The sequence below is a fragment of the Euphorbia lathyris genome, chromosome 6 (assembly GCF_963576675.1).
Source record: "Euphorbia lathyris chromosome 6, ddEupLath1.1, whole genome shotgun sequence".
Lineage (NCBI taxonomy): Eukaryota > Viridiplantae > Streptophyta > Magnoliopsida > Malpighiales > Euphorbiaceae > Euphorbia > Euphorbia lathyris.
In genome coordinates, this window is record NC_088915.1 from 43,782,355 (window position 1) to 43,800,246 (window position 17,892).

A 17,892-nucleotide genomic window follows, 5' to 3' on the forward strand; every position below is an offset into this window, starting at 1 on the left:
AAGTCCTTTTTTTAAAACCAACTTTCTTAAAGGTAATTTGTTCTACACTCAGCTACATTCCTGATCAGAGTAGTCCAGAAAAACTGCCATAATTCTAAGTTAAGTTGAAATAGATTCATCCTTCTGAACTGGTGACCAAAGATGGATCAGACCAAGAATGTGATAAAAATCAATTCAATTAGACAAACTAGATGGAACCACCAGATCACAAGCAGAATTCAGTCCTTTGTAAGATGTAAAAGTTCATAACCAGAAGCTCCCCTTTTAAAAACACATACCTGGACATCTTCGACAACAATACGATTGACACCATGCTCCATTGGACACATGTCCCCTCTTAGACAAAATCCTCTCTCCTCAAAGTCTCTACATCGCTGGCGTGGAATCCCCATAGTCAGCGCATTATTTACTACTGGTCTGAGAGTTCCTTGCAAACTAATGGAATGGAGTGCCTCAAGACCACCATTGGGAATGGCTGGAATCAACCCAAAAGCATTCCATGATGCATTTTGTGCATTTGGGACATTTGGCAGCCCCCTCCCAGGAAAGAGGCCTGGAGTAATGGAACCATGCTGAACCATTTGAGAAGCAACATCAACTGAGCTAAATCTATCACGTTGGTTCCAAGATCCAGAATCTCTTCCCCTTCCCCTACCTGGACCAGGCTCTCCAAATGATTGGTTTGACCTGATTCTTTGGTTTAAATCCATTCGAGATATTGATGCCATACCAGGGCGTCTTTTATCAAATTTTGATGGGAAGTCTTTATCTAGAGGAGCAATGTTATAGTTTTTGCAGGTTTCACTACCTTGAGATTCATTTTCTCTAAAAAGATGCCCATTTTCAAATGGTTTATTGCGCTTCCTGTATGACCTTGTAAAAACTGGTTCCAAAGTATCTCTCTCCAAAGATTGAGAACGAATATCCCTTCTACGATGCTTATGGTTCCGATCATCATCATCCTCATCACTAATTTCCTTCTCCTCAGGATCACTAGCACAATCAGCAGGAGAAAGACCACCTGACTTTAAAGATGAAACTTTGAGCTCCATCTATAGCTTTTATATTAATAAAGCGCTAGCTGTGGTGTCAAAATTCCGAACTTTCACCAGACTCTTTAATAATCGGAGGAGACCTAGAGTGGAGGGAAACAATAAAGATAAGCAATTGTTGCAATATATATGTACTCATCAATAAAAACAAAAAAGTTGCGACAAACTCATTTGCAATATATCAACATTACTTGAAATATAATATAAACAGAAATATGCTATCATCATGAAATTAATGTTATAACATCATTCATGCCTGGTTGAGAGACAGTGGGAAAAAAAGCATCAAAATGACAGGACAAATAAACAAATAGAATATTTGAAATTTTGATCACAAGCTTGACAAGGGAAGAGTGACACATAAGTCTTTTGGTTAATCAGAGACGTACAGAAGCTTCCACATCTCCATCAAAGACTTCAGAAGTCTCGAAACAAACCAGCTAAAATAGCAAGGTGACTCACCCAATACAGTGTTAGAAGTTGTATGTCAAGGAACCACAGAATCTAAAAGCTTAAACTTATAGGTATAGTTCCAAGAATAATTTTTATTATATCTTACACATTCCACAAGCAAATGCCCCTTGGGCTTGATGTGTGTATTAGCACAAGGCTTTCTCTAGCTTGAGCTGAAAATTCTACTAATATACGGAGTTGCTAAGATTCAAAAACTAAATTTCCTGATCTAAGAGTTCCTAATACCATATTAAAAGAGCCATTAACCCCAATAGCCTAAGCTTATAGGTAAGGTTTCAAAAATAGTTTTTATTATTTCTAGTTCTTTCAATGGAACTTTAGCATTAAATAATATTTATCGTCCTAGCAGAACAAAGAATCCATGTAATGTCAACTAGCCTGAGCTAGAACATAAGTGAGGCTGACTTATTCGAAGTTCAGTTTTTCTTTTACTTGCAAAGATGCAGCTTGGCCTATTCAGATTTGCTTATTTTCTTTCCTGTTGTTTTCTTTCTCCGTGGATATCAAGTAATATGCCAACAGGTTGTACCTCCTAGTGGAGTTCTGATCAACAACAGGCTGTCTACACATCCAGTGAACCATGAACCATCAACCATCAACAAGAAGGCCTATGTGAGGGAGAATGAGACTGTCACGTTGATGATAGAAAGTTCAGCGCTTGCCAAATCCAATTTCAGAATTAGTCTGATAACCGGTTGCTCAATGATTGAAATACGCATGTTTCACAAACTCAACAACCAGAACAACAAAGCACATGACATAGTAGAAAATGAAAACCTTATATAAACGCAAATGTAACAAAAGACATCTATGGATGGCAGCAACGATAATCAACACAACAACAGCCATCGGAATACAAGAGCATGCTACCATAACTAACAGCAAACTTTCCTCATGTAACACCAAACCAACAAATTTACAAGTAATCCCATCCTCAAGAGCCCAAGCAATTCCATAATGACCACATTTTCAAATCACAGGCCTAAAAAAAAGAGTGACAAGGGAGAAACTTTATTTTCTTTGGCTCAGTCATTGGTCTGCTGTTCTAAGCACTAAACGAGCTAGTATAATTAAGTTTTGACAAAATCAATTATAGATTAGTAAAGGGAATGTTGCAGTAGGTAAATGTGATTCCAAATTCCAATCTACTTAGAAAGCCAACATGTTTCGTGACACAGTAGAGAAAATCCTACCATCATTATGCCATGTTCTGGTTCCCTTTGCCAAAGCATTACCCCTGGTTACCCTACTTTTCACAAAACAGCCTAACTCTGCAATAAGCCAATAAATGCAAAGATTTTCCTATCAAGGTTTTCTTTTCAACTTAAGAAAAAGAGAGGAATAAGCACGCACTTTGTTGCTTCCAACCACTCCCTTCAACAACCCAAGAATATACAGTAAATTATAACGGAAATAATGTTAAACAATGCTAAGAATCTAATACATCCACCCCATCTGCTGTATTCAGAAACAACTACAATGCCCGCCCCCTCTGTCCCTTTTATTTTGCAATTCATCTGTCTCTATTATCCATAAAGCCTACTCTACTCATCAATATCCAGTATGAAACAGAAACATGCAAAATAGATATAGTCTATGAAGCACGGAAACTTCAACATGCATGCGTATCACGTTTCCGATACGTTTCGGATACGGAAACTCCCGGAAACTTCTGGGATACGTTTCGGGGCCGTTTCCGTAATATTCAGAAGTTGGATACACGTATCAGTCTGGAAAACCCGTTTTCCAGACAAAAACAATTGGATTTCATTTCAGAAAAAAAAAAAACAGAGGTAAACAGAGCAATTATGGTCGATTATTTGAAGGGAAAAGGAGCAGGAATATCCAAAGGAGTGTGTCCATCTTTATGTGTAGCAAAAATAAAATCTGAGATAAACCAAAAGACTGAGAGGAAAGCTTTCATTGTTTTATCGTTTTTTTCTCACAACGTTTTTTGACATTATTTATATTTCATGTATTTAATAATTATGTTTAGATAAGAGTTTTATAATTTTTTTATATGTACTCATTTAGTTATATTATAAAAATTCAAATATAAAAATATATTTTTAATATTTATAAACGTGCCCCAATATTTTTAATATTTACACGTTTCCGTATCCTATGTTTTATAGAAAAGACGTTTCCCATGTCCATGTCCGTTTCAGATACCGTATCCGTATCATGTCCGGGCAACCTAGGATATAGTCAACCTCAGTCCAAAATGATGATATACGCTTATTCATATGATACTCATCCCACCTTTAACCCAAGCTTGAATTTGGCTCTATTAATGGGATGAAGATTGAATGAAAAATAGGAAATTGCATTAAACTTATGAGGTCCAGTAATCAAATATAACACAAATACTAACCTTTATTGTATAAGTAAATTTGAATAGTGGTTTCCAGAGATAAGAAATTGTTGAGTGATGTTAGCTTTACAGGCTCAAACGCACTAAGCACCCTTAAGGCAACAAGACCCTAAATCACAGAGAAGCTAGGAGCCACCCTAAGTGCTTGCCTGAGCTAAGCGAGGCACTACTTTAAAAGGGGTGAAAATTTATACCAAAACAGCACCGAAGTTCCACAAAATAATAGAATCATATAACCTACAATTATCATCATATAAGTTCCAAGAAGAATTCTTCTCTAATCAGTCAGAATCTTCTTCTTCTTGGTCTGCTGGTTGTTTTTGTATTTTCTATTTATCTTTATTGTAGCATTGTCTTCTGTCTCTTGTTTTCCTTTTTTAAATGACAATGGCTCTTTTTTTTTCCTCGTTTAATTTTTTCTTATCTGCTGCCTCTTCCTATTACTCTCCTCTTCTTTTTGTTTTCTTATCGAGAATCCTATTTATCCTCCTCTTCAATAGGTACAGTACAAACAGACAGAATACATCAGAGGCATGCCTTTCTTCACCTAGCACCTGGGAGAAGGGTGAGGCTATCACCTAGGCAGTGGCTCCTTGAAGGGGCCTCGCCAGGGAGTTGTGAGGAGCGCCTGGCTGCCTAGACAAGCACCTCCAGCACTTTCGACAACACTGCTTTACAGCATTGATAGTAATCAACCTAGTGAATCATTAAAAATTAATAGTCATACTCTTAAGAGTAATCCTTTAGCTGTAAAAACATACGTTCGGATACAGCTTCAAGATAAAGATAATAAGCTTGACAAGGTGTACCTATTGTCCTATTCTAGGGGAGGTACACAAACTGATGCATTCTGGCACCAGATTGTGTTTAGTTACAATCAACTACTCATCAAATAACTAAAGCACGCTAAAGGAAACCTTATTTATTTGTAGAAGCACTTTGTCAAGTTACTTACCAATACTTGCACAGCCCTCTCTACCCCATTTCCACACTGATGATTAACAATTAATATTAGATACTGGATTTCCCAAAGCAAGAAGAAAACTATGCAAGAGGCAATAGCTAATAGACATGACTAATTCTTCAATCAATGCAGAACTCGGCTAAACAAGTAGAAACCACTCATCATATTTAGGGATTGTTAGAAAATAATAATTCGAGGAAGACTTTTCGCATGCAAACTTGTTTTTATATATATCAACCAACAACATGATAACCAAAAAAGCAACAACAATAACAACTAAAACAACACTTTAAGAACAAAATCACTATAACACCTTCTATGTCTTACAAAATTCACACTACATTTAATTTTAAAGAAACAAGGTGCAATATTACGATTGTAATACACCTTTAAGATGCATTTAGTGATTTCAGTCCATCATATTAGCACATGCATGAAAATTTCTTAGATGTCTCTTTGTACTATAAATCCTGTAAAAGTTAGAATTGAGTGGCAATCACCATCTTACAACTTCCTATATACTGCAATCTGTAATTTTTTTTGTTGTTGTTGTTCTTTCCCCTTTTTGTTCTCACATGATGTTGCACATACAAAAGGATCCAGAGAAATGTGCAAATCCAAAATCCATAACCGATCAAGTTAGAGAATAATAACATATGGGTAAAACAGGGTAAACCACCTAAGTTACAATCCACTGAGACTAAGACATCCCACCTAACATTTCTAAATTCCAACAAATATAATTTTTCATTCCCCAGTTATAACAAAATAGAAGTTACACTGACAAAGCAAGCATGCCCTTTAGATTCCTAGCAACCCATAGCAAGCTACTATGCAGTGATAAAAACGAAAACAAAGTCATGAGAGCTAGAAATCAATTGAAAATATCCAAGCAACAAAGTTTAGTGTGATTCGCAAATCCTCTCCACTCATCCCCAGCATTTCCTTCTTCACCTATACCATCCCAACAGATCAAATTACATGTTTTTTGTCACCACTTTACAGATTATTTCATTAACATTTTTTTAGCTACCAAACAGCTCACCTCAATCTTTTTCTTATAATTTTTCTGCTAACTAAGAGCATGAGTAATCTGTCTAAGAGAAAAAAGATACATTAAAAAGGGGGGTGGGGGCTAAGAGATTATGTTACACCCAAATGGCACCATGCCTCATTCATTGAGCCTCAATTTGCTCAAGATATATCTACCCATGTTCATAATCAGTTATCAACTTATCATTTAATTGATTGAGTAAAATATGCTCAATTAAGCCTCAGTGACAATTTTGTTTGGATGACTGCACGGATCTTTGTTCTTCCGTTCCACTTCCAAAACAACCCAAGGTAATATCTCACAGAGATTACTTTAAACCATAAAAAAGTACTGTTTGCCATCAACAAATGCAAACATAACAGGAAAGATATCTAGGATGCACATTCATACAATAGTACAAACCATATTCAAAAAGACAAATGGCCAAATATTTTCCAAAACCAAGGTAAAGAATCAATGCTTCACTGGCAACTCCCATATACCTAATGAACTTATAAGAAAAAGGACATTAAAAATATCAATAGACCATAATGTCCTAGACTATATGCTTCCTATTTAATTACAACCTTCATATATTTCAGTATACTTGGCACAAATTATTCATATATAATGAAGAAATTTAATAATATGAATACTTCAATGCAATTGCAATTAAGCCATAAATTAAATAGAAACATTTCAATGCAATTGCAATTAAAATAGATCAATGCAATACAAGATATTGCTACAGGGTGAAAGTAATTCAGCATAATTTGTTTAGAAAAAAATTCATTTATATAAGCATGTAGCATTATTACTATTAGATTGGAAATAAAAAAGAAAACAAGCATTTTTCTGGCACTAGGCCCCTATAAATTATGTAAAGCTTTGGAGCATCTTAATAGCTTGGCAACACATCTTTTAAAGTTAAACCAGCTAATCAATTTCTTTCTCCTAGCTTGACAACACATGTTTAATGTGAAATAAACATCTAACCAATTTCGTTCTCCAATTAGCACTAACCAATAATTGCCTAGTGAACTGAAAGCACTCCCTACAAGTTCCAAGTCCAATTTGATTTCTTTTACTAGCACAGACTGCAGTCAAATACAATTCGTTTCACCCAAAAACTGAAGCAGTATATCAGAACTCAAGCTCAATTAAAAACGAAAAGCCAGCAGCTTAAAACCTAAAGAAAAAAAAAATCCACGCCGAAGACAAGCTAAGCAAGTAAAATCCTATAACAGACGGAAATACATAAAATGCTAATTGATGAATAGATACATCTAAACGCTATAAACACAAGCCTTTAAAATCCATAAATTGTCATTATCATGTCAGGAGAAATGCCATGCAGCATCAACAAACCCAATCATAATTACACAGATTACAATAACATAAACAAACATAAAACAACAAATTATTGGCCACGGAAGTAATCAATTCAACTGAAGAATTGAAAAAAAAATGAAGAACAATAGTAAGGGTAAACATATATCTTACAGAATATTCTACAGGGATTAAGCGAATGAAGTGTTGAGCAGCATTAAAGGATTACAAATTGAATCCAGCTCAGCAATCAATGGTGGAAAGGGTAATAAGGCAGCCGCGGAAGGGCATTTCAGGAAGAAGTATAATAGAGTTGCAGACGAGATGGGGAAGATCGTCAATAATCAACAATCGAGGGCGGGATTGTCGAGAGCGAAAGAAAAATAAATATCTGAGAGAGGGAAAAAGGGTTTTTACGAGTGTGAGATTTTGTTTGGTTGAGGGGAAGGGGTTTGAAGGCTGTGCTGTGAAAGAGAGAGAGGGCACGAAAACATGATTTTTGAGGGAGACGATGATATGTACCTAAAACGAATAAGTAAAATCAAATGCGGATGAAAACGATAATGTGCAATAATGTTTAATTTTCCTAAATCATGCCTAACTAGCTTTGCATAGTTGTAGATTTCCCCCGCATTACTTTGTAGTTTGATAGTAGTCCTCTTTATTAATTTTATATTTTGTTTGTACGGGAGAGTTGTAAATAGGGTAGGGATTATCCGTCCCTAACGGGAATTCATTTTAATAAGCATAAATAATCTCTATTATTTCTTTGTAGGATGGAGATGGAGAAAAAAAATTCTCTAGAGAAGGGAATGGAGTAAGTACGGACCTTGTAACTCAAACCAAACTTATTCGGCTTTATAGTTTTACAATATGTTTACATGCATGTGATAATTAATATTAGCTGTCACTAAAGTTTATATAATATTCTCAAAAAATCATAAAAGTTTAAATTGTCTCAATAAAATTATTAACTTTGCTTTTGTCCTAATCAAGTCACTTTGAACGTTTTTTTTTATTATCTTTTTGCCGAAAACGTAACATCTTAATGTAACGTCAGCGCCACCTGGCTATTAAAAAAAATGTAACTACACATTTTAATTGACAATCGATATGTTACGTAATCCTAGAGTGTCTGATACACGCTCTCCTTTATTGCTAAAGGGTGTCTTTGTCATCTTTCTTTCTAAACAAGATTCACAATCAATTGAGTCTATAAGCTCATCTTGATGTAGCTTAAGCATGCGTCTTTTGTTTATATGGCCTAAACGACAATGCCACACGTAAGTTGAATTATCTAACTTATGTCTTTTGGTATCAATTGTGAAAACATAAACTTTATCATTTAAAACATAAATCCCATTTAATGATATTCCTCAAAAATAGAAAATGTTGTTTTTATAAAATTCACAACTATTGTTGTTAATTGAAATATTAAAACCATCATCCACAAGACAACTAATAGAAATAATGTTACGAGACATCTCAGGAACGTATAAACAGTTCCTGAATTCTACTACAAGTTTAGATGGTAGATGTAAAACATAATCTCCAATTGCGAGTGTAGCAACTCTTGCTCCGTTTCCTACTCGCAAATTTATGTCTCCTTTCTTCAAGTCCCTAGTTTGTCTTAGTTCCTGCATATTTGTACAAATATGAGACCCATATCCGGTATCCAATACCCAAGACTCAAACTATGAAATTGTATTTATTTCAATATAGAACATACCAAAGGTTGAAGCATCGTCCTTTCCCATCTTGAGAGAAGTTAAGTACTCATTGCAGTTCCTCTTCCAATGCTCGTCTTTACCACAGAAGTGGCACTCCCCTTTGGCCTTCTTCATTTGCTTCTCTTTAGCTTGAGTTGGTTTTGCTCCCTTGTTCTTCTTGGGATTTCTGGGATTGGGAAACTTCCTTTTCCTCTTCTTGGATCCCTCAATAACAAGTGCAGATACAACCTTGTCATTCTTCACATTGGGCTCAACAGACTTGAGCATGTTCACGAGCTATTCAAGAGAGGTCTTTAGCTCATTCATCTGGTAGTTCATAATGAATTGTGAATAACTTTCTGAGAGGGAGGTCAAAATTAAGTCAACACTTAGTTCATGGTCCATCACAAATCCAATGTTTGAAAGTTTGGTTATGTAACCAATCATCTTGACACAATGTGTCACGACAGAAGAACCATCTTGCATCTTGCGGCGAAACAACAACTTGCCTATCTCATAGCGCTCGCATCGAGTTTGTTTTTCAAACAACTCTTTCAAGTGTGTAACGATAGAATAAGCATCCAACTCCTCATGTTGCCTCTGAAGTTCTGGTGTCATTGAAGCAAGTATGATGCATCCCGCATGTTCATCATCGGACCGATGCTTCTGATAAACATCGATCTCTTCAATGGGATCAGCCGGAACATCGGGTATCGGTGTATCCAATACATACCCTATCTTTTCGAACTTCAAAACAATTTTGAGGTTGCAAAACCAGTCGGTGAAGTTTGAACCATTCAGTTTGTTATCAGTAAGAATATTGCGCAGATCGGTTTTAGACATGATTTTAAGAGTATAATTAATATAACCTGAAAGTGAGAAAGAGTGACGGATGTTATTCATTTGCTTTAATTTATTTCAAATTAAATATAAGACTTTTAATTTTAAATTGCTCTCACTATTTTGCCAAATTTAATAACCCTCAGTATTAATTCGAAGAATTTCACAAATCCCTTAGTGAGCTAAGATCCTATTTCGTGAAGCTTACCTTGAATGACTCAAACAAGTTCACTCCCTTTAATAGGTAGATTCATGTAATCAATCACATCAACCATATGATTCTTAGGTTGTTAGATTATTAACCATATTAGTAACTAATATATTTCAATATTCATCCCAACCATATTGCCCAATAGCTTTAAATAATCCAGACGACTCGCCCAACTATTCCCATCTACTTTAAGTCATTAACCTTATATATTCATGAAAACATTTTTTGATAATTCAGGTGTTATCCATAAGACCCCGAGCCCTGAGACTCTCAGACAGCTAAAGGCCCCCAGATACTGCCGGCTGAATTATAATATTAGGGGGGTAACTGATTTATAACTTGCTTATTGACTTAACTTTTAATTAGTGAGAGATTTATATTTTAAGTCTCATAATCTAACATAGTCTTGATTTGCTTTAGCATACATCAGACACACATACAATTCACATTGGTGGTTAAGGACATATTATCTAAATTTATTCCGTTGAGCCAGAAACACAATAAAAGATCAACCCTAAGGAAATATTAACTATTACATATTTCTCCTTCAGGTCCTCCGTATTTTCCTTGGCGCCTTGAAATTATAACAATATCAATTTCTATACTACTTTAGAATACTTCAACTAATTTGAAGGAATTTAGGTGAGAAAAGAAATACAATAGAGAATAGATAAGGCAGGACACATATGACCTATTTTCCAAAAATACCAAAAGACTAAATAACAATTATAGATGAATCTAAATATATCCATAACACCAAACATGCAAAGACTCAATACATAACTATTTATGTAATATTTTAGTTAATCAAATTAATCCTTCATATTAATTTATATTTAATTTTAAACCTTGTATCCTTTATATTCTAATCTAATCAAAATGTATCGAATACAAATTAGATAAAAAAAATATAACCTATACAAACATTGTGATTAGTTTCATTTATTGATTTACAAAATTTTACTTGATCTTTTATTTTAAATATATCTTCTTTTTTTTTGGTAGAAACAGGAAAGGAAAACAAACAAACAAAGAAAACTAACCCGGGATCAGCCTAGGAAGGCTAACCCCAATCCTATCCTCTAAAAGAAGAGACGAAAGAAAGATGGGAGGATCAGAAAGGGTAGAAACACCTAACATCCCCTCATGCCTAGCTGCCGCTAAGCGATCCGCAACCCGGTTCTGTTCCCTGTAAATGTGGCTGAACTTTAAGAACTCAAAGGAAGGGCGAAGCCTTAAAATATCTTTGATAAGATTCTGGCTGTTAAGACAAATAGCCTGGTTATCAGAAATCATATTGATTGCCTCCATGTTATCAGATTCCACAGATAACCTCTTAACACCCAGGCTAATGGCAAGCTTGATACCCAAGAGAATACCCCAAAGTTCCGCCGAAAAGGAAGAACCCATCCCCAGGTTCTGGGTAAACCCAGCCAGCCAGGCGCCACCCGCATCACGAAGAACTCCTCCGGCAACAATCTTGCCATTGCTAAGGCAGGAGCCATCCGTATTCAGCTTCACTACCCCTTCTCTCGGCTTGCTCCAACCAACGTGGTGGACCTCTCTTTTCTGGGTAGACCTGACAAGGGGATCCCCTTTGAAGCTCTCAGTAATAACAGAGAGTTTTTTCAAGAAGAAATCAAGTAAGTCAGGAATAAGGACAGTTTTATCAGCAAAAATCTCCTCGTTCCTCCACTTCCAAATTTGGTGACAGATGATAGCAAAGAAAATGTCACCATGCTCCATGTGAGCCATTAATTTCCCACTAGCACCATCAGAGAACCAGTCATACTCAGAATGGGCCATGAAGGAAGGAAGAATGTGGTGAGGGAGAATCTTCTTCCAAATCTCTTTACTCTTAGGGCAATCCCTCAGAGCATGGCACAAAGTTTCATCATGGCCTCTGCATCTATTGCAAGCTCCTGAATCCGCCAAGTGTCGTCTGTGCCTATCCGAGTTAGTAAGCAACCTGTTCTTGACTCCCAGCCACAGGAAACTCCTAATACGGTAAGGGATTTTAAGGGCCCAAATGGATTTTAGTGTCCTATAGACAATTGTTCTAGGATACAAACTTAATGTAAATGAATTGTTCTTTATATCATTTGTTTTAATGAGATATATGTTTTATAACTATATAAAGGCAATTCCTTTTAAGCACTAAATAAAGTCTAATAAAAGGAAATCCGTAAGTTTGTTTAAAGTGATTATAAAGTGTTCATACAAGCATGAAGTGAGACAAAACTTTATAATAAACTGATAAACTTAAAACCACCCCAAGTCAAGTGATATGTTTGGGATTGATATATCACTGTTGAGACTTGTATGTAACAATGTCTTCTATCCGACAGAAAGCTGATCTCACAAGCTTCATATATACAGATATCTGGACAGTTACATAGATCCGATGAAAAGTTGTTCATTAGGATTGGGGATCCGATTTGAGATAACAGGATGGGTAGATTCATCATTGTCACCTGTTCATCTCATTGGTATTAATAGGTATAACTAATCCTCAGACTCAAAGGAATATTAATTGGTATTCTGGATTACGGAATGTGACGCTTTGACTCTGGTGTAACACGATCCTTAATAGAGATGACTCTGGGGTGTGAACAGTAGACGTTGGGTATCACAGGAAGTGATTGCGGGATCGTTATATATTGGATTGAGCATTTATCACTCCCGATAAATGGGAGATATATCCAAGGATCGCTTGTGGAAGACTCGACTCTAAATCCTTGCAAGGTGATAGCTTAAGACTTGAAATACAGATTTCACTTAACTAGGGAAAATTTAAAACATAATCTCCAATTGCGAGGGCGGCAACTCTTGCTCCATTTCCTACTCGCAAGTTTATGCTTTCTTTCTTTAGTTCCTTAGTCTGTTTTAGCTCCTGCATATTTGTACAAATATGAGATCCACATCCGGTATCAAGTACCCAAGATTCAGACTGTGAAACTGTATTTATTTCAATATAAAACATACCAGATGCTGAAGCACCGTCATTTTCCTTCTTGTGGAAGGTTAGGTACTCCATGCAGTTCCTCTTCCAATGCCCCAAGTCACCACAATAGTATCACTTTCCTTTGGGCTTCTTTAATTCCTTTCCCTTCGTTTCGGTGAGCACAGCCTCCTTGCCTTTATCAAGATGGTTTGGATTGGGAGAGATCCCCGGGGCTTGTAATAGAATTAAGGAACTGTTTGTACGTTCCACAAATGTCTCGTAACATTATTTCTATTAGCCGTCTTGTTGACGACGGTTTTCATATTTCAATAAAAGACAAGAGTTGCAATTTTTATAAAGATTCGATCTTTTATTTTTCAGGAATATCACAAAATGGGATTTATGTGTTAGATGACAAAATTCCTGTTTTTGCAATTGATACCAAAAGACATAAGCTAGATAATTCAACTTACTTGTGGCATTGTCGTTTAGGCCATATAAACAAGAGACGCATGCTAAAGCTACATTCAGATGGGCTTATAGATCCAATCGATCCCGAATCATTGGAAACATGCGAATCATGTTTAAAAGGTAAAATGACAAAGACACCCTTTAGCAATAAAGGTGAGCGTGTATCAGACACTCTAGGACTCATTCATTCAGATGATGCGGTCCAATGTCAGTCCAAGCAAGAGGAGGATTCAGATTCTTCATAAGCTTCATAGATGACCATGCCCGATATGGTTACATCTACTTGATGAAGCACAAATCAGAAGCTTTTGAGAAATTCAAATGCTTCAAGAATGAAGTAGAAAATCAATTAGGAAAGAAAATAAAGACGCTTCGATCTGATCGAGGTGGCGAATATCTTTCAGATGATTTTCTAAATTATCTAACTGAATGTGGGATATGCTCGCAATGGACACCTCCCTATACACCACAACACAATGGTGTATCCGAGAGGAGAAACCGTACCCTACTAGATATGGTACGATCCATGATGAGCATGGCCTTACTTCTAAAGACGTTCTGGGGCTATGCCTTAGAAACTACCCTCTTCACCCTAAATCGAGTACCAACTAAATCCACTAGTTCCACACCATATGAATTGTTCGTTGGTAGGAAACCCGTGTTCTCATTCATGAGAGTACGAGGTTGTTCAGCATTTGTCAAACGCATTGCGTCCGACAAACTAGATTCTAAATCTGATAAATGTTTCTTCATTGGATACCCTAAGGAAACTGTGAGATATTACTTCTATCATCCAGATGATCAGAAAGTGATAGTATCCAAACATGCAACCTTCTTAGAGAAAGAGTTTCTCGAAGAAACACAAAAGGGAAGCATGATTGAACTTGACGAAGTTCAAGAAGAAGAAACACCGACTGAAACAACAGAGGCGGTTGAGGTACCCGAAGGAGTTCCATTAGATGAGACTCTAGTGCCACCTATTTGTAGATCACAAAGAGTTCGTGAACTCCTAGTTAGATATGGTTTTCTAGTGGGAGATGATAATGAGGTTCCCGTGTTAGACGACGAACCCGAAAACTACGAAGAGGCTCTTACTAGTCCAGATTCTAAAGCATGGCTTGAGGCCATGGATTCTGAAATGGATTCCATGTATACTAACCAAGTGTGGACTTTGGTTGATCCACCCGAAGGGATAAAACCCATTGGGTGCAGATGGATCTTCAAAAAGAAGACAGACATGGATGGAAAGGTTAGCACCTACAAAGCTAGGTTAGTAGCGAAAGGATATCGTCAAAAGCAAGGAATTGATTATGACGAAACTTTCTCTCCTGTGGCTATGTCCAAATCAATCAGAATCATGCTTGCAATTGCCGCTCACTTCGATTATGAGATTTGGCAAATGGATGTGAAAACAGCTTTCCTAAACGGAAACCTGCTTGAGGATGTATATATGATGCAGCCTGAAGGTTTCATATCGAAGGATGCAAATAAAGTTTGCAAACTTCAGAGATCCATTTATGGACTCAAGCAAGCATCAAAAAGCTGGAATAAGCGTTTTGACAAAACCATAAAACAATTTGGTTTCGAACAAAATTGCGAAGAAGCTTGCATTTACAAGAAAGCAAGTGGGAGCGCTATAGCATTTCTCATACTATATGTGGACGATATATTATTAATGGGAAATGACATTGCTCTACTACAGTCGGTGAAAGTATGGTTATCTGGTAACTTCTCAATGAAAGACCTTGGTGAAGCAACTTATATATTTGGTATAAAGATCTACAGAGATAGATTGAGAAGACTGCTTGGTCTTTCACAGGCTACATACATTGAAAAGTTGTTAAATCGGTTTAGCATGCTTGAATCGAAACGAGGTAACTTACCCATGCTACATGGAGTAAAGTTAAACAATCATCAATGTCCTAAAACCGATGATGACAAAAGACGCATGGATGTAGTCCCGTACGCCAGCGCAATCGGTTCAATTATGTATGCTATGCTATGCACTAGACCTGACGTAGCGTTCGCGTTATCTGTAATGAGTCGTTACCAAGGAAATCCGGGAGACAAGCATTGGATTGCCGTCAAGAACATTCTTAAGTACTTGAGAAAAAACTAAAGATATGTTCCTAGTGTACGGAGAAGGTGATCTGAAAATAGAAGGATTTTCAGACGCAAGTCATCTCACAGATGAGAATGATTTTAAATCCCAATCAGGATACCTGTTTATCTTAAATGGGGGCGCAGTCAGTTGGAAGAGTTCCAAGCAGGGAAGCGTAGCTTTCTCTACGACCGAGTCGGAGTATATCGCAGCTGCGGAAGCAGCAAAGGAAGCGGTTTATATAAGAAAGTTCATTACAGAATTTGGTGTGGTGCCTGACATTGTAAATCCCATTACACTGTATTGTGATAACAATGGAGCCATTGTGCAAGCAAAGGAACCACGGTCTCATAATGCGTCCAATCATTACCTTAAGCGATACCACATCATAAGAGAGATTGTGGCTAGAGGAGATGTGAGAATAGAAAGAGTACCTACAGAGGACAACGTTGCAGATCCGTTGACAAAGCCTTTAACCCAGAGAGTACATAATCGTCATTTAACTTCTACTAGGATAAGTTTTAGAAACAATTAGCTTTAGTCCAAGTGGGAGTATGTTGGGGTTTAATATCCTATAGACAATTGTTCTAGGATACAAACTTAATGTAAATGAATTGTTCTTTATATCATTTGTTTTAATGAGATATATGTTTTATAACTATATAAAGGCAATCCCTTTTAAGCACTAAATAAAGTCTAATAAAAGGAAATCCGTAAGTTTGTTTAAAGTGATTATAAAGTGTTCATACAAGCATGAAGTGAGACAAAACTTTATAATAAACTGATAAACTTAAAACCACCCCAAGTCAAGTGATATGTTTGGGATTGATATATCACTGTTGAGACTTGTATGTAACAATGTCTTCTGTCCGACAGAAAGCTGATCTCACAAGCTTCATATATACAGATATTTGGACAGTTACATAGATCCGATGAAAAGTTGTTCATTAGGATTGGGGATCCGATTTGAGATAACAGGATGGGTAGATTCATCCTTGTCACATGTTCATCTCATTGGTATTAATAGGTATAACTAATCCTCAGACTCAAAGGAATATTAATTGGTATTCTGGATTACGGAATGTGATGCTTTGACTCTGGTGTAACACGATCCTTAACAGAGATAACTCTGGGGTGTGAACAGTAGACATTGGGTATCACAGGAAGTGATTGCGGGATCGTTATATATTGGATTGAGCATTTATCACTCCCGATAAATGGGAGATACATCCAAGGATCGCTTGTGGAAGACTTGACTTTAAATCCTTGCAAGGTGATAGCTTAAGACTTGAAATACAGATTTCACTTAACCTATCTATTTGAGTTGACTCGGCCTGTACAAGTAAAATGAACGTCTCGCTATATGTGACTTGACATCATCCATAGTCATAAGATTCAGTTCAAGGATGTAGTTGATAAAGGATCGAATTATACTGTAACTAATACGGAAAGGTTAACGACAGAATCAACCTGTCTTCTTATAGCTCTGGAGGAATGATTACGGACTTGCTAATCATATACTCTGTACATCATTCCGTTATGCAAAGATTAAATATAATTCTTTGAAAATTAATTTAACAACGTTGCATACGGCTAGAAGCAATAAGAACCTAATGGGTCACACATAAGACTTGGAACCTAAAAGAGAGATAGATGTTAATTAATTGATGGAAGCCCAATTGAGCCCAATAAGGCCCATGGACCAAGGGGGGGGGCGTCGAAATTCATGTAGTTAAATACATGAATAATTAATTTGATTTTGTTAATCCTAATTAGATTAGGATTATGAATTAAATTAATTAAGAGATAAATAAGTTAGGAGTTTTAATTAGATTATAATACTCCTATTATTATCCAACAAAGTTATTATTATTATCCTTAATATATTAGATATATAATGAGATAATAATTAGGAATTCTATTCCGAATTGAATTCCTATTCAGTAACCTAATTCTATCTAACTAGGGATTAGATACAGGAGATTATAAATACCCCTCCCCTAGTGATTTTCGAAATCTACAAGAGAGCAAGCCCTAGTGATTTTCGAAATCCTATATTAAAGAGAGAGAGAATTTCGACACCCCTAGTTCGAGGACGAGATTTTCTACGACTTCTTTCCGATCAATTGATTTCATCTATTTCTTTTATCCTTGATCTTGTGTTGATTAATTAGAGGCAATCTACTTTGGTTGCTATTCAACGGTTGATTCTAAATTAATCTTCCCGTGTTTTATTTCGTGCGTGGGAAGTCAGAGAAGAGTTGTGGGCACTTCATTAACAACGGTAAATTGATCATCAAAAGGTAATTCTTCTTATCCCTCTTTATATGAAATAACGATTAACGGATCCTATGGTTAATGGAAATAGGTTAAAAATTTTATATCTCCGC

General features: G+C 36.3%; 1 protein-coding gene across 3 annotated transcripts in view; it reads right to left on the minus strand.

The window, feature by feature from the left end:
* The window catches only part of LOC136231913 (zinc finger CCCH domain-containing protein 41), a 31,441-nt gene that overhangs the window by 3,962 nt on the left and 9,587 nt on the right, over nt 1-17,892 (minus strand). The window contains exons 1-2 of one of the 3 annotated variants that reach the window (XM_066020937.1): nt 7,401-7,854; nt 279-1,135 (exon numbers count right to left, since the gene is read on the minus strand). In XM_066020937.1, the coding sequence (XP_065877009.1) occupies nt 279-1,052 (774 nt within the window). In that variant the 5' untranslated portion in view covers nt 1,053-1,135; nt 7,401-7,854. Of the gene's footprint in view, nt 1-278; nt 1,136-2,055; nt 2,075-7,400; nt 7,855-17,892 lie in introns of those variants that run through there. The other 2 variants (XM_066020939.1, XM_066020938.1) reach the window with 2 other exon arrangements.